At 45.2% G+C, this 24771-nt stretch overlaps 2 protein-coding genes across 9 annotated transcripts in view; one reads left to right on the forward strand and one right to left on the reverse strand.

Annotated features, from left to right (window-relative positions):
- Nucleotides 1-20226, reverse strand: part of sumf1 (sulfatase modifying factor 1) — a 172376-nt gene extending 152150 nt beyond the window's left edge. For 2 of the 8 annotated variants that reach the window (XM_086001363.1, XM_086001364.1), the window contains exons 1-2: nucleotides 19624-20226; nucleotides 5901-6074 (exon numbers count right to left, since the gene is read on the reverse strand). In XM_086001363.1, the coding sequence (XP_085857489.1) occupies nucleotides 5901-6074; nucleotides 19624-19944 (495 nt within the window). In that variant the 5' untranslated portion in view covers nucleotides 19945-20226. Of the gene's footprint in view, nucleotides 1-5900; nucleotides 6075-7208; nucleotides 7305-8258; nucleotides 8371-17639; nucleotides 17716-19623 lie in introns of those variants that run through there. The other 6 variants (XM_086001359.1, XM_086001361.1, XM_086001360.1 and 3 more) reach the window with 5 other exon arrangements.
- Nucleotides 20227-23161: 2935 nt separating this feature from the next.
- Nucleotides 23162-24771, forward strand: part of LOC147110942 (inositol 1,4,5-trisphosphate-gated calcium channel ITPR1-like) — a 509662-nt gene continuing 508052 nt past the window's right edge. Inside the window, exons 1-2 of the mRNA XM_085999984.1 lie at nucleotides 23162-23436; nucleotides 24066-24212. Of these exons, the coding sequence (XP_085856110.1) occupies nucleotides 24121-24212 (92 nt within the window). The 5' untranslated portion in view covers nucleotides 23162-23436; nucleotides 24066-24120. The remainder of the gene's footprint in view (nucleotides 23437-24065; nucleotides 24213-24771) is intronic.

Here is a 24771-nt window from a genome sequence, read left to right on the forward strand (position 1 = left end):
GGAACTTGGGAGTTGATGGTGTTCCCATGCGTTTGCTGCCCTTATCCTTCTAGGTGGTGGAGGTGCTGCCTAAAAAGCTTTGGCAAGTTGCTGCAGTGCATCTTGTAGATAGTACACATTGCAGCCAGTACTGGAGAGTGGAGTCCCAAACTCTTGTGGCACTATTCTGATCACAACCATGTAAAGGACAGATTGATTGTGCTGTTTTTACTGGTTACTGCAGTAGATGGAAGATTCTTTAGCTAAAGCCGATTTTGCAGATAATCTTAAATTGGTCGGGGGGGGGGAAGCGGTGGAGTCTGTGCTGATTCACTCCACAGTAATTGGCAATGTTTGTACTGTCAATTGGAAACTGCAGCAGCAAAACGTAGAGGCACTCTGGTTTACAAGTGTGAGTATAAATGTGGCACTTGGTATTGCAGATGATGGATTTTGAAATCGAGGAGGGCAGACCGTTCTCATCTGGCTCACTGCTCTGAACTGCTTTGGAATGCAGTGAGTTGAGGAGCAAGAAATGGCTTTTCTCTAACTCTGACAGCCTGCAATATTCCACAATCAACAGATATAGGCTTTGTAGAAGAGAGATTCTCCCAACTGTGACATGTTGAGAACAGCTTTTCATCATCACCTTCACCACTGATACCAAACTAAGGAACTGAAACCGTCGGCTGAATAGAGTCATACAGCACAGAAAGAGGCCCTTTGGCCCATCATGTCCGCACCGGCCATCAAGCCCTATCATTTTAATCCCATTTTCCAGTACTTGGTCCGTATCCTTGTATGCTATGGCGTTTCAAGCGCTCAACTAAATGCTTCTTGAATGTTGAGGGTTCCTGCCTCTACCACCCTTTCAGGCAGTGAGTTCCAGATTCCAACCACCCTCTGGGTGAAAAAGTTTTTCCTCAAATCCCCTCTAAACCTCCTGCCCCTTACCTTGAAACTATGCCCCCGGTTATTGACCCCTCTACTAAGGGGAAAAGTTCCTTTCTATCTATGCCCCTCATAAATTTTGTACACCTCAATCAGGTCCCCCCTCAGCCTTCTCTGCTCTAAGGAAAACAACCCCAGCCTGTCCAGTCTCTCTTCATAGCTGAAGCGCTCCAGCCCAGGTAACATCCTGGTGAATCTCCTCTGCACCCTCTCCAATGCAATCACATCCTTCCTATAGTGTGGCAACCAGAACTGCACACAGTATTCCAGCTGTGGCCTAACTAGCGTTTTGTACAGCTCCATCATAACCTCCCTGCTCTTATATTCTATGCCTCGGCTAATGAAGGCAAGTATCCCAGATGCCTTTTTAACCACCGTATCTACCTGTCCTGCTGCCTTCAGGGATCTATGTGCATGTACACCAAGGTCCCTCTGATTCTCTGTCCTTCCTAGGGTCCTACCATTCATTGTGTATTCCCTTGCCTTGCCCTGAAGGGGGAGGGTGAACAGTCAGAGGTCGTGGTTCACATTGGGATCAATGACATGGGTAGGAAGAGGGATGAGGTCCTGCAGCAAGAATTTAGGGAGCTAGGTAGCAGATTAAAGAGCAGGACCTCAAAGGTTGTAATCTCTGGATTACTCCTGGTGCCACGTGCTAGTGAGTATAGGAATAGGAGGATAGAGCAGATGAATGCGTGGCTAAAGAGTTGGTGCAGGAGGGAGCGCTTTAGTTTCCTGGATCACTGGGCCTGCTTCTGGGGAAGGTGGGACTTGGACAAGTCAGACGGGTTGCACCTGAACCAGAACGGGACAAATATCCTTGCGGGGAGGTTTGCTAGCACTGTTTGGGGGGGTTTAAACTAAAATGGCAGGGGGTTGGGAACCTGAACAGGGAGACAGAGGAAAGGGAAACAGGGATAAAAGCAAAAGATAGGAAGGAGAAAAACAAAAGTGGCAGTCAGAGAAGTCAACGGTTTAAATCAAACATGACCACAGTAAATAATAATTCTAATAGGTCTAAGAGCGTTAAAAAAACAAGCCTGAAGGCTTTGTGTCTTAATGCGAGGAGCATTTGTAATAAGGTGGATGAATTGGCTGCGCAAATAGAGGTAAACAAATATGATTTGGTTGGGATTACGGAAACGTAGCTCAAGGATGGCCAAGACTGGGAACTCAACATCCAGGGGTATTCGATATTCAGGAAAGATAGGCAAAAAGGAAAGGGAGGTGGGGTAGCATTACTGGTTAAAGAAGGGATTAATACAACTGTAATGAAGGATATTAGCTCTGATGATGTGGAATCTGTATGGGTAGAATTGAGAAATACTAAGGTGAAAAAAACATTAGTGGGAGTGGTATATAGACCTCCCAACAGTAAGGCGGAGGTTGGGGATGGCATGAAAAGGGAAATTAAAGAAGCGTGCAATAAGGGCACAGCAGTCATCATGGGTGACTTTAATCTACATATAGATTGGGCCAACCAAATTAGTAACAATACTGTGGAGGAGGAATTCCTGGAGTGTTTACGGGATGGTTTCCTGGACCAATATGTCGAGGAACCAACCAGAGATCAGGCCATCTTAGACTGGGTATTATGTAACGAGAAAGGATTAATTAGCAATCTTGTTGTACGAGGCCCCTTGGGTCGGAGCGATCATAATATGATCGAATTCTTCATTAAGATGGAGAGTGATGTAGTTGACTCAGAGACTAGGGTCCTCAATTTAAATAAAGGAAACTACGATGGTCTGAGGAGCGAGTTGGGTAGGATTGATTGGGGAATGGCACTCAAAGGGTTGACGGTGGAGAGGCAATGGCAAACATTCAAAGACCGAATGGATGAGCTACAGAATTTGTTCATCCCAGTTTGGCATAAAAATAAAACAAAAAAGGTGACTCAACCGTGGCTAACAAGGGAAATTAGGGATAGCATAAAATCCAAGGAGACGACATATAAATTGGCCAGAAAAAGCAATAATCCTGAGGATTGGGAGCAGTTTAGGATTCAAAGGAGGACAAAGGGATTAATTAAGAAAGGGAAAATAGAATGAGAGTAAGCTAGCAGGGAACATAAAAACTGACTGTAAAAGCTTTTATAGATATGTGAAGAGAAAAAGATGGGTGAAGTCAAGCATAGGTCCCTTGCAGTCAGAATCAGGGGAATTTATAATGGGAAACAAAGAAATGGCAGACCAACTAAACTCATACTTTGGTTCTGTCTTCACAAAGGAGGACACAAATAACCTCCCAGAGATGCTGGGGAACATAGGGTCTGATGAAAGGGTGGAACTGAAAGAAATCAGTATTTGTAGGGAAATGGTGTTAGGAAAATTGATGGGACTGAAGGCCGATAAATCCCCAGGGCCTGATAATCTACATCCCAGGGTACTTAAGGAAGTTGCCCTAGAAATAGTAGATGCATTGCTGGTCATCTTCCAGAACTCGATAGACTCTGGAACAGTACCCATGGATTGGAGAGTAGCTAATGTTACCCCACTATTCAAAAAAGGTGGTAGAGAAAAAGCGGGGAATTATAGACCGGTAAGCCTGACATCGGTAGTGGGGAAAATGCTAGAGTCTATTATAAAAGATGTAATAGCAGAGCACTTGGAAAGCAGTGATAGGATCGGACAAAGTCAACATGGATTTACAAAAGGTAAATCATGCTCGACTAATCTACTGGAATTTTTTGAGGATGTAACTGGTAAAATAGATAAGGGAGAACCAGTGGATGTGGTGTATTTGGCCTTTCAGAAGGCTTTCAATAAGGTCTCGCATAAGAGATTAGCGTGCAAAATTAAGGCACATGGGATTGGGGGCAAGGTATTGACTTGGATAGAGAACTGGTTGGCGGACAGAAAGCAAAGAGTTGGAATAAACGGGTCGTTTTCCGAGTGGCAGGCAGTGACTAGTGGGGTACCGCAAGGATCGGTCCTAGGACCCCAGCTATTCACAATATATATTAATAATCTGGACGAGGGAATTGGATGTAATATCTCCAAATTTGCAGACGACACAAAGCTGGGTGGGAGGGTAAGCTGTGAGGAGGATGTCATGAAACTCCAGTGCGATTTGGGCAGGTTGGGTGATTGGGCAGAAACATGGCAAATGCACTATAATGTGGATAAATGTGAGGTTATCCACTTTGGTGGCAAAAACAGGAAGGCAGATTATTATTTGAATGGCAATAGATTGGGAGAAGGGGAAGTGCAAAGAGACCTGGGTGTTCTTCTGCACCAGTCGCTGAAGGTAAGCATGCAGGTGCAGCAGGCAGTTAAGGCGGCAAATGGTATGTTGGCCTTCGTAGCAAGAGGGTTCGAGTACAGGAACAAGGATGTCTTGCTACAGTTGTACAGGGCCTTGGTGAGACCACACCTTGAGTATTGTGTGCAGTTTTGGTCACCTTTCCTGAGGAAGGACGTTCTTGCCATGGAAGGAGTGCAGCGAAGATTCACCAGGCCGATACCTGGGATGGCAGGAATGACGTATGAGGAGAGATTGTGTCGATTGGGCTTATACTCACTGGAGTTCAGAAGATTGAGAGGGGATCTCATCGAAACCTATAAAATTCTGTCAGGCCTGGACAGACTAGATGCAGGAAGGATGTTTCTGATGGCCGGGGAGTCCAGGACCAGGGGTCATAGTCTAAGGATAAGGGGTAAGCCATTAAGGACTGAAATGAGGAGGAATTTCTTCACCCAGAGAGTGGTGAACCTGTGGAATTCTCTGCCACAGAGGGCGGTGGAGGCCAGTTCATTAAATATATTCAAGAAAGAGTTGGATATATTTCTTAAGGCGAAAGGGATCAAGGTATATGGGGAGAAGGCAGGGACAGGGTACTGAATTTGGATGATCAGCCATGATCTCATTGAATGGCAGAGCAGGCTCGAAGGGCTGAATGGCCTACTCCTGCTCCTATCTTCTATGTTTCTATGTTAGTCCACCCAAAATGCATCAACTCACACTTTTCAGGGTTAAACTCCATTTGCCACTGTTCTGCCCATCTGACCAACCCGTCTATATCGTCCTGTAGCCTGAGGCTTCCCTCCTCGCTATTTACCACTCCACCAATTTTCATGTCATCTGCGAACTTACTGATCATACCTCCTACATTCATATCGAAATCATTAATGTACACTACAAACAGCAAAGGACCCAGCACCGATCCCTGCGGTACACCACTGGACACAGGCTTCCAGTCACAAAAACAACCTTCGACCATCACCCTCTGCCTCCTGCCACTAAGCCAATTTTGGATCCAATGTGCCAAATTGCCCTGGATCCCATGGGCTCTTAGCTTCTTGACCAGTCTCCCATGTGGGACTTGTCAAAAGCCTTACTGAAGTCCATGTAGACTGGTTACCTTAGCCAATTGTTCATCAGGCAGTTCATGGTGTTTAAATCCCTACAGGGCCTCACCCCTCCCTATCTCTGGAATCTCCTCCAGCCCTACAACCCCACTCTCTCATTAACTCTTCATTCCTCTGACTCCAGCCTCTTGTGTCCCCCTCCACTCCATTCACCAAACCTTTGGCAACCTTGCCTCCTGCTGCCTAATTCCAATTCTCTGCAATTCCTTCCCTTCTTAAGACCCTCCGTAAAACCCACCTCTTCAGAAAAGCTCTTGGTCAGCCTTCCTAACCTCTGCATCTTTGACTCGGTGTCTGTTTTCCATACACCTTTGAGCACCATGGGACTTTTTATTTAAACCTTAACTGCGCTATATAACCTGGTGTTGTGTGACTTCTTACATTTGTCCACCCCAGTCCAACTCCGGCATCTCCACACCATGGCTATATAAATGTAAGTAGGTGTAATAGTAATGAGATACAAATGGACTGCATTTCAGTTCAGGCCAGACATTTTAATTATTAAGACTTTATAAGAAATACTGTAACATTCCAAGGTATTTTTGTTCCAGAAATGGCACGATAAAAGAAATGTATAAAGGTGTTAATGGAGTTTCCTACCTCTGTAGTGTAGTCAGTAGCTTTGACAAATCTCTCAAATTCAGCATTGGTGACTTCATACATATCCATGTAGAACTGTTTAATGTGCGCTTTTCTGGCTGGACCCTCTCCATCCTGAGGTATCCCAGGGTCATCAGTTCCCATAGTGAACACTCCATCTGGTATCAGCACCATCTTAAATAAAGAGACAATACACCAGTAATAGTGGTCAATTATTTGACCTCACTGAATTAATTATGATTAATATAGCTTTCAGCATCAGTCAATCGATTAGCAAACCAAAATAGTCTTTACTAAAAAGGAAGAAAAACATGTGGTTAAAGATTAAATGTCAGAAGCCACACTTGATACCGAATGTGCATCTTGCATTTCTCCAACTTAACTGCAGAAGTACTAGACACATACAGTGTACCTCAAGACACAAACCATTTCATAAAGCATTTGACCAATGCTCTTGATAATTACAGTGGCATGATTGTGAAAAGAGTATAAGGTGATGTAATACCAAAATGCAGTGAAAACTAAATACAGTACTGGAAAATCTTCCATTTCAGCTCCTAAAAGTACCTGGTGCAGTACTGGGCTCCCCAACCATGCTGCTTAGAATAAAATAATAAAACTGCAAAATCATCGTGTTAAGAACAGCATTAAACTGAATGACTGATTCCCTCGGGTAAATGGCACATGCATTTTCACACGATACTGGGCAATTGTGCAGAAGAGTAGCTGAAGTGCACTGACAGGCTCCAGGAAGGATTAGCATGCAAAACTACAAGTGTGCCAATTTAGGAGAGAAGCTGTGCCAGCGAAGAGAAGACACTTTTCCACAGTATTGAAACCATAACGCAGTTGAAAGTCTAGATTACGTTGTATGTTGGTTGCCCACTGCTACTCCAGTTTTTTTGAGAGTCATAGCTAAAGTGGAATTCAAGAATGTTCAGGATCTAATATTGTCCAAACTTTCAGGCTCAAAAAGTGGAAGTACAAATTTGATTCTTTTACAAAAAAGTCAATGATAATTCTAATGAGTATCTTTTTATCTTATCTTATATCTTATCTTTATTTATTATTATTATATTATAATTTTTATTTATTTATTTATTATATATATATATATCGGTTGGTTTGTCTGTCTGTCTGTCTGCTATACACTCAAGTTACAGAGCGTACCTACACGCATGTTATATCAAAAGAAAGCTTATTAGGGGAGTCTAATAGGCGTATTTACTTTTTGGTCAGACAAAAATTGTTCGGACACTATACAAAAAACGTTCAAAAATCCGCTCATTAGCGGTTGACCAATCCTACCTCTCATTAGCGTTGAGTGACGTGCTGGTTGACCAATCCTACAGTTCAGTGACCTGATGGTTGACCAATCGGTGCGTCACGGGCGGGACCTAATCCTCCAGCCTCCCGAAACTTCACCGCCATTTTTTCCCCTCAAACTGCCGTTAGTCAGGTGAGTGGTGCCCATTACAGACCGGCCGGGCCTCAAGCTCAAAAAATTTCTCTCTCTCTCTTCTTCCCTCTCTCTCTCTCCTTCCCCCTCTCTCTCTTGCCTTGAGTGCGGGACCGGCAAAACCGGAGCTTTCCAGCGCGTTCCTCTGCCGCCCGGCCAACCGGGTCCAAACGCCCGCCGCGTTAACCATCAGCAACCCCGGGCTCGCTTCCGACCGCTGCGCACCCGGCCTCCCGTTCTGCCACCCAGGTGAGTCCGGCTGGGCCTGAGGCGCTAGCGAGGGACAGGTGAGGCACCGAGAGAAATTAAACCAGGGAGAAACACGGAGAGGGAGACAGGGAGAGGGAGGGAGGGACAGAGGGGACAGACGGGGGGGGGGGGGGGGGGAAAGAGAGAGAGGGGGGCAGGGAGAGAGAGGGGGAGGGAAAGAGAGTCAGGGAGGGAAAAAGAAAGAGAGTGACAGAGCGGGGGACCGGCACCACCCGGCCATAAACCGCGCAGCCCAAAATTGCCCTGGCAACGCCGGGCCCCCCCAGCTAGTATTATATAAAAAAAGACTTGCATTTCGATAGTGTCTTTCACGACCTCAGGACATCCCAAAGCACTTTTGAAGTGTAATCACTGTTGTAATGTAGGAAACACGGCAACCAATTAATTGCTTGCTCCTACAAACAGAAATGTGATAATGACCAGCTAATCTGTTTTTGTTATGTTGATCGAGATATAAATATTGTCCAGGACACCGGGGAGAACTCCCCTGCTCTTCTTCAAAATAGTGTTGTGTGGCGCAGCCACCAAAGGATGCAGAGCAGTTGTACATAATTCCTTTAACAGCAATGTAGTTACTGTCTGTGTCTGTACCTTTAATTACACTGTTTGACTGTACAATGTCTAGTTACCTTTACAGCGCGATTTCAACGTGATGATGTCATGCCGTTAGTCACGTGATGCCCCAATGGCGGGAAGAACGTGATGACGTCAGTCTTCTGACCAGGGGATCAGTCCTCGTGGAACCCTCAAGGAGAGCAGACCTGTAGTTGATGTATTCCAGCAGTTTCCAGTTAAAACCTGTTTTGTTCCATTAAAGTTCATTATTTTAATTGCCTGAGTCGAACTCAGTCTTTTTGATAGGGACCTCTGTTTCTACAGTGGGATCTTTTACGCCCACCTGAGAGAGCAGACGGGGCCTCGGTTTAATGTTTCATCTAAAAGACACTTCTCTCAGTGCAGCACTCCCTCAGTACTGCCCTGGACTGTCAGCCGAGATTTTTTGCTCAAGGGCTTGATTTTGCCATTGGGGTCGGACTGGGGTGTGTCAGGTGGTTTTCGTGTCAGAACCACGACTCCGATGTGAGGTGGGGAAAAAAGTGCGATTTTCCCCTAATGGGGCACTTGATTTCTAGCGTGTGGGAACCCCTGGCCCAATTAGTCTTTCCATCCTGAAAGTCGCCTCCGATAACATCATCAGTGCTGCTGGATTTAAGGCCTGCAAGCAGCCTTGCTTCTTCTGGAGACTGGAAACGCTTTGGACATTGTATGAAGGACTTCATTTACCGACCATGTCCACCAGCAAGCAAAAGTGTGCACCTCGCTTTGATGAGCCCTCCCTCCAAGCTCTGGTGCAGGGAGCAAGATCTAATAAGGAGGTGCTCTTCCCTTCCTCAGGGAGAAAAAAAACCACAACAGACTAAAGCTGTGTGGCTGCAAGTGGCCCAGGAGGTCAATGCCATCTCTTTGTGCCGCAGAACCTGGCTGCAGTGCAGGAAGAGGTTTCATGACAGGAAAAGTGAGTATGACTTTCTCATCACCCTCAATTTCATCCCCATCACCTCTCCTCACCAGCACTCTGCTTTGCCAACCTCTTCCTCCACATCCCACTTGACACCGACATCCCTGCACCCTTACCCATTCCCTCTCTCTCTATGGTCACATTCACTTAACTATTCGATCATGCAGCCCTCACACTCCTTATTACTGTGACGCAATGACAACAACTTACAACACACAGGGAGGGCCCTTTGTCTTCTTCTAAGCATCTATACTATGGATTCTCTACACTCACTCCTTCATTCTCACTCAAACTCCACTTGTGTCCCTCATTGCAGGAAAAGAGAGCCCACAATAAAGAGGGAAGGAGCAAGGACAGGAGGAGGGCCACCCTCAGTAGCCCAGTTCGCCACTTCGGAGGCCCTGGAAATTGCCGGAATCGAGGAGGATTCCCAAGTGGGGGACGGACATCACAGCAAACTGGTGACAGAATAGTTTGGCATCTCTCTCACTGACATTGCATGAGTGACTGATAATGATTCGGATGCTCTAACAGATTGACTTATGATCATCTGCACAATTCAATGTGCATTCAACTTTACCTCACATCACTAACTCTTTCCTTTACTCCCCCACGGGACCATCGAGAGCCCCCGTCCCCACTGTCCAGGAGGAAGAGCCTGAGATTCCAGACTCCTCAGGAGGAAGCTGCAACCTCTGAGGGCGCTCAGTCAGCAGAATTAAGTGCACCCTGCACCAGCGCAGACACTCACACCTCGGTGGGACCTTCGGGACATAGAGTAGAGTTGTCACCTGGTGTATCACAGCTCACAAGTGAGCATCAGCAAATGATGGAGACAGGGACAGCAGTGGAGAGTCCTCGTCGCAGTGGAGGACGATGCTCCCAGCTCGGCTCCGCTGCATGTCGACCCTGTGCCTCCGGGTCCATCCAGAAGGAGAGCGGTGCTGGATCTCCAGGAACAGGTGCAGGAGTCTCTGGCAAGTTTTGTCTCCAGGGTCGCTGCGAGTGAATGGAGGAGTCCATCGTTAACATGAGCAGAGCCTTTGTGGAGGCGTTGGCGCATGAACGCATCACCACGGAAAGGATGGCAACCTCCTTGGAAAGGATGGCTACCTCCATGGTAAGGCTGGCTACCGTAGTGGAGAGGATGGCTACGTCCACGGAGGAGCTTAGTCACCAGGGTATGGAAAACATGGTAATTGTTCAGAATAGACTGATATTTCTTGAGGAGCGATGGTCAGCTATTGAGCAAACAAACCAGACCTTCATGCAAGTCCTCTGGAGTAGGACTTCCAGTGCAGAAACAGGTCCTCATGGCCCCCCTGCAGTGCAGCAAGGTGCTGTCCAGCCACTTGCTAGCTCTGAAGTGGGGCTGACCCATGAGAGGGATGTTGGTGGCATACAACAAGGAAGTGGGGGCTCCTCTCCGAGCGCTCACACGACCATGCCACTGCAGAGCCCTCGGTCAGAGCCCCACGCAACTGAGATCGGCGTCTCAACCCCTGCACAGCCGCAGGAGCAGCAGACTGTTGCCGAGCCCTCACAGGTTCGCAACCCCAGAGGACGCCCGCCAAAGGTGTCGAGACAGGAGCAGCAAGAAAGTGAGCAAGGGGCCTCCACATCTGCTGAAGCCACAGGGGAAGCACCACATAGGAGCACGCGCAAGAGGAAGATAATGTACAAGTTGTCACAAGGCTTGGGTGTAATGTGTTTAATTTTGAAAAGCCATCAGTTGCTTGTCATAAAAAATTCTGATGGCAAACTGTTACAGTTGTGGTGGGTGTCATTTCGCTAATGGGACTGCCACATTGAGGGCTTAGGGTGACTTGCAATTGTCAGTATGGTGGTCAGAGTGATAGGAATCTGCAGGTGCTTGGCCATTGTCGATGGTCTGATAAGAAGGTGCGAGGCAAAAGTGTTTGATTGTGCAGGCTAAGCAAATCTGGCCAAGATGAGTGCGTCCCTTGCATCCTGGGCAGCAATGTGGTTGCACGCTGGTGCCTTCTCCCTGTGCAGCTTCAGGTGGGTGAGCAGCAGCTTGGCACGCCTGTTGTTGCTGCTGCTGTTGGTGCTGCTGTTGTTTATGGTTCTGCTGCTGCCACGGCTGGTCTTCGTCCGAATCTGATGTCCAGGAGGAAAGGAAATAAATGGTTCCCATGCTTCTGGTATATGCCTCAGTTGAGGAAGTGCTCAGTCAAGGTGGCGAGAGGGGTTTCCCAGGAGGTCACACTGGAGATGGGTGTCAGGCTCCAAACTTCCACAACAATGCGTATGCTTGCTAAAAGTTCTCCCAGACCTGAGACAACAAAGTTCTGCCAGCTGCAAATGAAGATTGCTGAAAACTCCTTTTTAATGGTGGAGCTGCAGCTGTTAGTAAGCAGTCCACTTGTGAGGCGGCCAGGATTCACTGGCGTGTTCCAGAGGAGACGTGCAGGACGTGGGAAAAGTGTTAAAATCAGAAAGGTCTCTCAAAATGGGATTACAGAGGCAATTAAGTGGTTGTTAAGGACCTTAAGGGCCTATCCCGCCTCTTGGAGACGGGATGGAAACGGCGTCAGAAAACATGCATTTGGGAAAATTGCTCGAAGGCAGGATCGGACCCGCCCGCCATTTTTTGCGATTTTACCACCTCACATGCCTCCAATCCCGCCTCCTCAGGCCTGGCAAAATCGAGCCCCAAGTCTCTGGAGTGGGACTTCAACCCACAACATTCTGACTCAGTGCTACCAACTGAGCTCACACTGATATACTGATCTTCAAAATGGAGGAGCACTTCAATCAATAACTACATTTTAATACTTGAATTGATCTTTAAAATATTGTACGAAATGAGTCGGAAATTAGTATTACAACACAGCACTAATTGTACTGGTTTTTCGGGAAATATCTCTTGCCCAAACCAACCAGGTTCTGATCCAATAGATTTTCAGTTCCTGGAACTGCATGCAGATTTTACTGATCCTGGAGATTCCCAACACATCCATTCTGTTAGTAAACAATGATCAGTGATTTTCCCACATGCGTAGCTGTGAGATTTCCACATATTCTTCTGGTAATCAGCCATTCCACATTAATTTATTCAGTTGCTTTATGGGCGATAGCAATCAACTCAATTCTCATGACGCTTTATCCTGAACCCAAACTTTCTTAACCCTCTTGGCTGGTAAGGGAGCAACTGACCTCGTATGCAGTCCTTTGCCATCATGGGAGAACTGTTCGAAGAATATGAAAAGGACAGTGAGAAAAGGCCATCCGGGTCCCTTTTGTACTAAGCCTCCATCTATCGATTCCCTGTTAGATCAGGAATTCCTTTTTTGAATTTTTGACTAAGTCAGGCTACACAGGATATCCAACACAAGACTGTGGACTACCCCAATAGTTCATCTAGTTACGACAGTGAGCGTTTAAGCCTTTTAGACCAAGTTTGATTCCTGCTCTACCCGAGTACTCTGATCTCAGCCTGGCTAGATGTCGGGCATTACAATTGGCCTCAGCAACTCTGGGTTAGGGAAAGAAAGAATGAAAGAAAGAAATTGGACTGGGATCTCATTCCTGATTGATATTTAGGTGATCCTTACTGGATATGTGAGCACATGGATGTTGGGCAAGGACAGAACTGAGCTCGGCTGCGACACCTCTCATGATGAATAAGCTTGCTGATACTCACCAATCTAGGCTGATGCAGGAAGAATGGCCACTAGGGTGCTTGGCACCTGTGAAACTGGCAGGTTAAGAGGGAAGAAAATTGGTGGAAAAGAGAGAGAAACTAAGAACATTCGATGGAATCTGGAACAGTACCCATGGATTGGAGGGTAGCTAATGTTACCCCACTATTCAAAAAAGGTGGTAGAGAGAAAACGGGGAATTACAGACCGGTAAGCCTGACATCGGTAGTGGGGAAAATGCTAGAGTCCATTATAAAAGATGTAATAGCAGAGCACTTGGAAAACAGTGACAGGATCGGACAAAGTCAACATGGATTCACAAAAGGTAAATCGTGCTTCACCAATCTACTGGAATTTTTTGAGGATGTAACTGGTAAAATAGATAAGGGAGAACCAGTGGATGTGGTGTATCTGGACTTTCACAAGGCCTTCGATAAGGTCCCGCATAAGAGATTAGCGTGTAAAGTTAAGGCACATGGGATTGTGGGCAAGGTATTGACTTGGATAGAGAACTGGCTGGCAGACAGAAAGCAAAGAGTTGGAATAAACGGGTCTTTTTCCGAGTGGCAGGCAGTGACTAGTGGGGTACCGCAGGGATCGGTCCTTGGACCCCAGCTATTCACAATATATATTAATGATCTAGACAAGGGAACTAGATGTAATATCTCCAAATTTGCAGATGACACAAAGCTGGGTGGGCGTGTGTGCTGTGAGGAGGATGTCGAGAAACTCCAGGATGATTTGGACATGTTGGGTGATTGGGCAGAAACATGGCAGATGCAATATAACGTGGATAAATGTGAGGTTATCCACTTTGGTGGCAAAAACAGGAAGGCAGATTATCTAAATGGCAATAGATTGGGAGAAGGGGAAGTGCAACGAGACCTGGGTGTCCTTGTGCACCAGTCGCTGAAGGTAAGCATGCAGGTGCAGCAGGCAGTTAAGGCGGCAAATGGTACGTTGGCCTTCGTAGCGAGAGGGTTTGAGTACAGGAACAAGGATGTCTTGCTGCAGTTGTGCAGGGCCTTGGTGAGACCACACCTTGAGTATTGTGTGCAGTTTTGGTCGCCTTATCTGAGGAAGGATGTTCTTGCCATGGAGGGAGTTCAGCGAAGATTCACCAGGCTGATACCTGGGATGGCAGGAATGACATATGAGGAGAGATTGGGTCGATTGGGCTTATACTCACTGGAGTTTAGAAGAATGAGGGGGGATCTCATTGAAACTTATAAAATTCTGACAGGACTGGACAGACTAGATGCAGGAGGGATGTTCCCGATGGTCGGGGACTCCAGAACCAGGGGTCACAGTCTAAGGATAAGGGGTAAGCCATTTAGGACAGAAATGAGGAGGAATTTCTTCACCCAGAGAGTGGTGAACCTGTGGAATTCTCTACCACAGAAGGCAGTAGAGGCCAATTCATTAAATATATTCAAGAAGGAGTTGGATATATTTCTTAAGGCTAAAGGGATCAAGGGGTATGGGGAGAAAGCAGGGACCGGGTACTGAATTTGGATGATCAGCCATGATCGCATTGAATGGCGGAGCAGGCTCGAGGGGCCGAATGGCCTACTCCTGCTCCTATCTTCTATGTTTCTATGCAAGGAGAAAAATAAGTTGCACTTGGGCAAGAACATAACCTCAAGTTAAAGTAGTGGCTAGAAGATCCCCACTTCTCATACAGACATATAGGGTGCTACAGACTGACAATTTTCTTCTTATAAAGCCTTGGCTCAGCGATAGCACACTTGCCTCTGAGTCAGAAGCCCATGGATTCAACTACCACTCCAGAGACTTGAGCACATAATCTAGGCTGACACTTAAGTTCATTACTGAGGGAGCCAATTTTTAAAACATTGAATTGAGGCCAGGTATGCCTCCTTGACTGGAAGCAAAAGATGCCGTGGCGTTATTCGAAAAAGAGCAGGGGAGTTCTCCCAGTGCCCAACATTTATCACTCACCCAACACCACTAAAACCAATCATCTGGTCATTTATCTCATTGCCGTTTGTGAAACCTTGCTCAGTGCATACTGGATGTTACATTTGCCTAAATAACAAGAGTGTCTTAACTTGCTGTCTTGCTGCAGTTGTACAGGGCATTGGTGAGACCACACCTTGAGTATTGTGTGCAGTTTTGGTCGCCTTATCTGAGGAAGGATGTTCTTGCTGTGGAGTGCAGCGAAGATTCACTAGACTGATACCTGGGATGGCAGGAATGACGTATGAAGAGAGATTGGGTCGATTAGGCTTATATTCGCTGGAGTTTAGAAGAATGAGAGGGGATCTCATTGAAACTTATAAAATTCTAACAGGACTAGACAGACTAGATGCAGGATGTTCCAGATGGCGGGGGAGTCGAGAACCAGGGGTCACAGTCTAAGGATAAGGGGCAAGCCATTTAGGACTGAGATGGTGAACCCAGAGAGTGGATTCCATCTGGCACGACGGTCTATTCTTGAAACTTATGTTTTTCCCCCTACACCACTTTCAATATGATGTAATTAAATCAATGTATACAAATAATAAATGTGCAGTTAAAATTGGAGACAAACAAACAAAATACTTCCCACAGGGGCGTGGTGTGACGCAGGGCTCGCCCATCTCACCGACACTCTTTAATATTTACATAAATGAATTGACAAAACTACTGAACAATCTACAGCACCCGGCCTCACCCTATATGAATCCAAGGTTAAATTCCTCCTCTATGCAGATGACCTGGTTCTGCTGTCACCAACTAAGGAGGGTCTACAGCAGAACCTGGATCTGCTGGAGTCATTCTGTCAGGCCTGGGCCCTGACAATAAACCCCCAAAAAACCAAAGTCCTTATGTTCCAGCAAAGATCCAGACATCAGGGACCCAGAATAAATTTCACACTAGGAACAACTAAAATTGAACAAACCACTAACTACACATACTTGGGCTTAAAAATCAGCTCTACGGGAAATTTTCATCTGGCTGCGAATGAACTGAAAGAGAAAGCTAGAAGGGCTTTCTATGCCATTAAAAAATCAATCCAAATAGAAATCCCAATTAGCATTTGGCTCAAAATTTTTAAATCAGTAATTGAACCAATTGCACTCTATGGCAGTGAGGTGTGGGGGCCGCTAACACAACAAGAATTTGCAAAATGGGACAAACACCCAATTGAGATCCGACATGCAGAATTCTGTAAAGGTATCCTCCGGACTCAAAGGAAAACCGTAAAAAATGCATGCAGGGCAGAACTAGGCCAATATCCATTAATAATTACTATCCAAAAAAGAGCCACCAAATTTTGGAAACACCTAAAAATGTGCAACCCCCACTGCTATCATTACGAAGCCCTGAAATGCCAAGAGAGGACCATAAAGAAGAATACCCTCAGTCAACTAGTCCTGGGACTCAGTGAAGTAACTACTAACACTACTAACAATAACCAGCCCCAGGACAGTGACATCATAGCACAGAGAATTCGACCCAACACAATTGTCACGAAGCAAAAGGAAAAATACCTGTCATATTGGGCAGAAACAACAAAAACCCAAAACAAACTCAATTGCTACTTGGCCCTAAACAGACAGTACAACATGGCTGAATACCTGACCATGGTAAAGGATAGCAAACTGAGAAAAACCTTGACAAGGTACAGACTTAGCGAACATAGCCTGGCCATCGAAAAAGGCAGACACAGACAGACCCAGCTGCCAAGAGAGGACAGGATATGCTCTCACTGCAGTCAGGGAGTGGTGGAGACAGAGAGGCACTTCCTCACAGCTTGTGGAAAATATCAGGGCATCAGGGAGACTTTCTACCAAAAATTCACAAAAATATGCCCTGAATTCAGAAATTTGAATGACGACCAGAAACTCCCATACCTACTAGGGGAACAGAGAAATTGTGTAACCTTAGTGGCACACTACGTTACAGCTTGCCATAAACAGAGGGACAACCAGTAAACCTAAGAAAAGAGTATATACAAATTATACGAATGTATATTTATACACTCAGGGATATATCTGTTTATACACTATGAATAGATCTGCGTTGATGTACCTTATCATGCCAATAAAGCGATTTGAATTGAATTGAAAATTGAGTGGTGAATCTGTGGAATTCTCTACCACACAAGGCAATTGAGGCCAATTCATTAAATATATTCAAGAAGGAGTTAGATATATTTCTTAAGGCTAAAGGGATCAAGGGATATGGGGAGAAAGCAGGGACAGGGTGCTGAATTTGGATGATTAACCATGATCTCATTAAATGGCGGAACAGGCTTGAGGGGCCGAATGGCCTACTCCTGCTCTTATCTTCTATGTTTCTAACTTCCAAAGTACTTCATTGACTTGGGCACTTTGGGATATTCTGAGGACTTGAAAGACACTATATAAATGCATGCTCTTTATTAAAAGGCTAGAACAATTGTTAGAAATGAGATTGAAGACGATCAAAATATTACTAAATAAAAATATCAATACTTCATGGAACAAAGTAGCTGCAATCTTGCTGGAATTACACAGACATCTGGGAGAAGCAAATGGCAGTTCTAAATCATGATTGTATAAGTCTACTAGCTGGGGGAGCCCGGCTTTGCCAGGGCTGTTTTGGGCCAGGTGGTTTAAATCGAGTGCCAGGCTTTGGGGCCTCTCTGTGTCCCTCTGTGAATCTGCTGCCGGGCAACATTTTAAATCGAGTCCCAGGCTTTTGGGCCCTGGCTGTGTCCCTCTCTCAATCTGCTGCCGGGCAACATTTCTACCTTTTAATACCTTGAAAGATGAAAGTGAAAGTACTTATGAAACGTTTTTGGTAAATCTTATGTTATTTTTAAAAGAGATACTAACTTTTTCAAAGCTGGATGATCAAAGTAGTGTGAGCTGGAAGATGAAGTAATGGCAGTGAAACAATGGCTGCCAGATCCCTGAGATGAAAACGATTAGTCCCACCCACACACACACCGATTGGCCAACCATCAGGGGACCGTACTGTAGGATTGGTCAATCGTGACGGCACAGGATTGGTGGAACCTTGACGTCAATCAATGCTAAGTAGCAGATAATGAGTTTAATTTTGAAGGTTTTTTGCATAAGGCGCGAACAATTTTCGTGCGACCGAAAAGTAAATACGCTTACGACCGTCCCGGAAGCGTAAGCTTTCTTCGGAGGTAACGCGCGCGTAGGTACGCTCTATAACTTTCGAGCGCATAGCCGGACAGACGCACACCCGAGGACAGAAGGACAGAGACAGGTCGACCCGTTTATATATATATAGATAGATAGCTGGGGGGAGCCCGGCTTTGCCAGGGCTGTTTTGGGCCGGGCGGTTTAAATCAAGTCCAAGGCTTTGGGGCCTCTCTGTGTATCTGCTGCCAGGCAACATTTTAAATCGAGTCCCAGGCTTTTGGGCCCTGTCTGTGTACCTCTCTCAATCTGCTGCTGGGCAACATTTCTACCTTTTAATACCTTGAAAGATGAAAGCGAAAGTACTTATAAAACGTTTTTGGTAAATCTTATGTTATTTTTAAAAGAGATACTAACTTTTTCAAAGCTGGATGAGCAGAGTAGTTTGAGCTGGAAGCTGAAGTAATGGCAGTGAAACAATGGCTGCTAGATCCCCGAGATGAAAACGATTCATGTCAACACTGCTCATTCTATTGCGATTTTCAAAATTCAGAACAAACATTCCCTTCGTTAATCCAGAACCCCCACCCCAGTGAACAGATTTATCTCCTTCTACTTATCACTTTGAAGTGACTTAATACTTTCAAACTCTTTCCACTATCTCTACATCAAAGATTTCTATCTCCAAGCATCAGAAGTTCATACCAACTCTGAACATTACTACCCTCTGGGCATATCCATCCTTCCATAGCATCTCCCAATTTCCATGTCCCAATAAACTTCTTTAGAAATACTTCTCCTTAGAGCAGAGAAAGTTAAGGGGATATTTAATAGAGGAGTTCAAAGTTATGTGGGGTTTTGACTGAGTAAATAAGGAGAAACTGTTTCCAGTAGCAGGAGGGTCAGTAACAAAAGGATACAGATTTAATGTAGTTGGCAAAAGAGCCAGAGGGGAGAGGAGTTTTTTTTAATTTTTTATAAACGCAGCGAGTTATGATGATCTGGAATGCACTGTCTTCAAAGGTGGTGGAAGCAGATTCAATAGTAACTTTCAAAAGGGAATTGTATAAATAATTGAAAAGGAAAGATTGCAGGACTATGGGGAAAGAGCAGGGGAGTGCGTCTAACTGGATAGCTCTTTCAAAGAGCCAGCACAGGGACAGTGGGTCAAATGGCCTCCTTCTGTGCTGCTGATTCTATGATTATTGCATTGAGAAAATGAGGAATAAATGACCTGGAATTTTTTTAAATAGCAGGAGCACTGTGACTTTATCTGCATAATTACATTCTTTTGATTAGTGTCCTCAGGCAAGAGAAATTGTGTTTTGGATTGCGAATTTCACGATTCTTAGCCAATCAACCCTTCCAATAGTTGCACTGTCCTACATTACAACAGTGGCTACACTTCAAAAGTACTTCATTGACTGTAAAGCGCTTTGGGATGGCCTGAGATCGTGAAAGGCACTAAATAAATGCAAGTCTTTTTTACTTATCTAATAATCGCCTGTTAAATTCTTCGCTGTTCATGGGTGGCACCTGTTCTAACAGGCGTCTGATACAGTAACTACAAGTTAGAAACATCGCTTTAGACCACAGTGCAACGTATGCGTGTTCCGTTTATACAGTACCTGTTGATACGAACGAACATATCAAAAGCAACAGTGCAGGTAGTTACCAAATAGTTAGGTTAGGTAAAGCAGTGCTCTACCTGATTGGTGCGCCTTGCCAAGTGTGGCCTGTAGTTCTCTGCGGTCTCTTGACCGGCAACATTGGCCTCCTTGGAGTATTTGACAGCTGCCTGTTTGGCCAATGAGATGCTGTCACTTCGAGCCTGGGGGAGATGGCCAGCAGCTTCCCGGCGACTGGTGGCGCCGGCGCCACAGCCGCATCCAGAGGAGGTGCCGGTGTCTTTAGGGGACTGACTGGTGGCGGACGCTGGATTCACCCCTACGGAGAGGGCGATCAACGCGGGATAGAAATAAAAAATAAAACCTCCCCCGCCCGAAAGCCTGAACGTGGGCATCGCCATGTTGGCCACAGATCATGTGACCGATCAGCTGACTTTTAAAAGGCACGAGGCGCTGCAACCGTCTCAGTCAGACTCGTTGCTGCCGTTCTCCCCGGGGCCCAGGCAAGGCCCCGAATCCCCCGCCACTCCCCGTCCTGTAATTGGTCTTCTCCAACGTCCTCTCCTCCCGCCCTTTTTGTTTCGCAGGTTTTAACTGAAAATTAAAAGCCCACAGCTTATTTTTTTTTTAAAAACAACAAAAATGGCTGAGACCAGCTTCTCTTCCGGTCACAAAATGTCACATGGCACCAACCACCCAATCAGACAGCTCGGTTTGCATTTTCACAACGAGCGGGGGAAAATAACAAGAAGGTCCGCGCCTTGGACACCAATTGCAGTCTTCATCCAGGCACAGCCCCACTGCTTTGGAGGACTTCAACGTGAGCTGTGGCTTTTACATCTTTATGGTTACTGCTGTGTTATTTTTGCTTTGTTGTTAAAGGTTAGTTTATTTTTGGTGGTCGGATATGTATTATTGGTTCAGTTTGGTAAATGGTTAAATATTGCGTTTAATAGGATTGTATATTGGATCTAATTTATTTGTAATTTTTCTGTGTAAGGGAATTTATTTTAAGGGTTTAAAAAAACAGGCTGTTTTTAATTGCTACTCACATTTTAAAGGTATAAATATTTGCTTGCAGTGATTTTGTAATAATTATAGTGTCAGTATTTGTTTTATGGTAATTTTTTTAAATAAAATTATTCTTAGACTTTCCTTAATGTAAAATATATTTAGAACACATCGAATCGTGCCACAGAAAGTGGGCAGACTTGCAACAAAATCTACATTTTCTGATGGTAGTATTTGAGAGATTCTGATTTATAATAACACTTATTTCACAAAAGCAAGTTTTGAAAATTGAGTTTCAGAGAATATGCAAAGATTAAAAGACAATGTACTAGTAAATACATTATGACTTATAAGAATGCATGTCATTATTTTTATTCTGCCAATAAACGTATAGCTTTGTATCAGGCTTAGTAAAGTCCATCCATTGTGTTCTGCCCTAAGGCAGGTCCTAACTCCAATCTCACACAGGAAATCCTTGAGCCACTTACTAGGGAAGCGTAGCTGAAGTGGAATCCTGCTGCCTTCCTCACAGTTTTTAATCTTAAAGAGCCCCACCTTCCCTTTATGATTTTGTGGGGGGGGGGCTCCACTGGCTGTCAACCCAGTATTCAGAGCCGGCGCTTCGGTCTCTGCTCGCCAGGAGTGTCAACAGTGGGGGGCCCAAACCCAAGCCATCTGACTCCGAGGTGGGAATACTACCACTTAGCCAGTGATCACTCTGTCCTTGGTAAAGTAACAAAGCAAAATATTTATGGAAACATAGAAAATAGCATATTGTGCTGTTGTCAGACTCGCCTGCACACTCAACGTTTTGAACAATTGGTTAAACAATGAGATATGGTGGTAGCTGCACTAAAATCTGGCTTGATGGCTTTGTACAGCTCAAGAGGAGATCTTGAAAGTACTGATTGGGACGATACAATGAGATTCTGACCCAATTGTTGATTCACATTGGTATCCGGTAGGTGTCCAGTTTAAACTGAAGGCAATTCTTCATAACTATGCTGAGAAGGGATGGGAGCACTTTAGTCTTTTTTTCAGTGAATGTCCCAATGCCCCATTTGTGGTAGAAAGGCATGTGCCCAGTTGCCCTTCGTTGTTCAGAACTCCTTGGCATGCAGTGGAAGGGCTTCCTTCTGTCCATATGTGCCATCCAGGGCCGATCCATGAGGTAGATTGTGGAACAGAGGAGAAACTGCTGCAGGGAAGAATGGCAGAGCCAATAGCAACCTGTCACTGAGCACACTGAAGGGGCAATTGGTTTTGCAGCAGGCAAGTCCTTTTACTAATGTCCCTTGGGTGAGGACCTGAATTAAGCAGTTGGTGATAAGTAAGCCTAATACCTGGCACTGGACTTGGATGCCTGACAAATCAAGATTTGATTTGATTTGATTTGATTTGATGTCACAATAGGTCCTTCCACCATGGAAGGCATATGTCACTTCTATAGCTCTGGAAACTCAGGCCTGGGCCAACAGTTGCCAGAAAGTGATACCTGGAGGCCAGGTATGAGAACATGCGCTCCAATATTCAGGGCTGGGTATATACCATGATTGGGTTGGAGAGTTGACAGTAAGTGCCACTTACGCTCTGCACCTCCCACTGATGGCACTACTGTTCATTTGGAGTGTGTGTCTATGCTGTGGTCAGGAGGATGGTGGTACTGCTGCTGCACCCACAATTCAAGGTAGCTATCCTTTATGGAGCACCTGGCTTTGGTTAGTGAGGGCTCGAGCCTGTGTGTTAATTGCAATGACCAACTGGTAACTATCCTCCTTTGGTGGAGAAAGTAAAAACAGGGTCTCTTTTGGGGGGGGGGTGTCAAGGGGTCACTTTGGAGGAATTAAGGGTCTCTTTGGGGGGTCAAGGTGGCACAAAGATGACATGCCTGGAGACAGAAAATCAGAACCCAGTCCCCCCATGCAGCATACTCAGTAATCTGAACCAGGCAAGTGTGCAGTACTCCAGGGTGCTGTTGATGATTGACCAGCCAGCATTGCTCATTAACAGGACCTCCAGGGCTCGACCTGTTCTCAGGAGTTGAGATTCTTTTTCACTTGAAATTCTGTACGTGTGAAATCGCAATATTTTTGCTTTGGATACTCTCAAGCATGAGGTTTTTCTATGGGTCAGACAGCTGCCTGACCACCCCCTAAAAAAGTAGGATTAATACTTTGTGTTTCAATCTCGTTCCTGAAAGATATGTTAATTTAGTATTTTTTAGTTATATATTAAAGCTTGCACTCAATTATTTTAACATTTTTAAAAACCAGTAAAGTTTTCAAATAGTTGAACACAAAGCGGTATTATAAATAGAAATAAAACGAAAACATCAAAACGTAAGCTGCAAATCTTAGCCACTTTCTACACTCACTCATTGTCACTCATAAAAAAGTTCGGTCCCTCGCGGAAACTTTTCAAGCGTTCGAAGGGGGCGGTGGGAAGAAAATGATTGACTTGCGGGTTAGCCAATCAGAAAACGCTGCTCTGCTAGCGAGTGTGCATTGGGCGACGTCACAATGTAGGGCGGGGTTAGGTCGCGCTCGCTGCGGGGGTGGGGCTCCCGGGGCACCGTGGGCATTGTAGTCCCAGCGCCGTCTCGCTTTCGCTGTTTGGCGGCGGGGCGGTGCGGAGAGGTCGAACTACAACTCCCAGGGTGCAAGGACGAGTTGCCTGCTGATTGGCGGAGACGCTGCAACAGCTGGTGTTGGAGAGAGGCTGGCGGAGAGGTGCGTTATCTAACGGGAACTGTCTCACCGAGAAGGGGTCAAAGAGAAGACGGAGACAACCATGGACTTCCTTTACACTGCCTAGATACTACTTTTTTTGCACCACGGTCTCCTCGGGTTCCTACTGGCTTCAACTCTTTGTTTTCTCTGAAGGTCAGTGGTTTTCAACGCATTTTTTGGTTGCTTTAACTTCAAATGCACTTCAAGTGGAGCAGGGAGGAATGAAGCAGAACCTGCACCTAATGTAAGAAATGCAATGAATCTGTTGTTTTCATTCATTTTTTTTTAACAAAAAACGCTTAAACTTTGTGAACTTGCAACTTTAAAGCGGAATGCAAGTCTGCAGAAAGCAAAAACTCAAGGAAACACGAGTGCAGCTTATGTTAGAACCGAGGATTTATCTTTGCATTCTGCGATGTTTTCTAACTTGTGTCTCTGGCTAATAATAAGCTGATGTCTGCATCACAAGTCAATAAATGTAGCGGTCATTGTGTGGAATGCAGCCCCCACCCCCACACTCTCTCTCTCTTTCCTGTTCATCTATAGTTTGGGATCTTGCAAGTCCGAACTCTCGATCTATGTTTGGAGTTTATTTTTTTTTTAATTACCTTTTTTAGATGTTTCAAGATTAAACCAAGTTAGTGTTTGCGGGGCTAACTTGAGATATGTTTCAACGGCATTGATTTCTTTTGTTACTTGTAAGTGCATAATTTTATTTATAAATATTTTATCATCAATATTTGCTTTTAATCTGTGCAAATTTTCTTTTTGTCTTGTGATAGTGGTGCAGATATAATCTCTTAGCGGGACCCTTGTGTTTGACCTGGCAGCCGAGAGATGTCTGACAAGATGTCGAGTTTTCTTCACATTGGGGATATAGTCTCCTTGTACGCCGAAGGATCTGTCAACGGATTCATCAGCACGTTAGGGTAAGTGTAAGATGAAGACGTTTCGGTAAGTCTCGGAGACTCTTAACTCGCCGCGGGAGTGAAAGTGACAAGGGAGGGGAAATTACCAAGCCGTTCTACCACCGTGACGTATGTGAGGATCTTAAAGCGAAGTGAGGCTTTCTGGCTCTGAAAGGTTTGGTCTTTTATTGTCCGAATGCAGTTGGGGTGCATGTCATTCCAGGGCACCGTTTCACTCACTGGCGCACATTTTAAATAGCTGGGACATTGAATTTAGGGTGTGATGTTGTTATAAAAGTAAAGAAAACTTTATCAAATTGGAGAATGCAGCGGTTTACATGAAGCAAGTTATCGTAACACTAAACATGGGCAATAGTTGTCCAAAAGGATCTTTGGCAATTGAAATGTGAGCTCACCAAGCGCGAACGTCCACATGGGAAGGGCTGTACTCAGGAACACATTGGAACTTGGTAAACATTTGCTCAGTGGGGCTCTGACATCCAATTAAATGTGTTGAGAACTAATCATGACATTCACACTACAGATGAATTGAAGCAAACAAAACCCCCAGAAAATGCTG

This window comes from Somniosus microcephalus, chromosome 11 (assembly GCF_052327205.1).
Source record: "Somniosus microcephalus isolate GS21.2 chromosome 11, FLI_Smic_1.0, whole genome shotgun sequence".
NCBI lineage: Eukaryota > Metazoa > Chordata > Chondrichthyes > Squaliformes > Somniosidae > Somniosus > Somniosus microcephalus.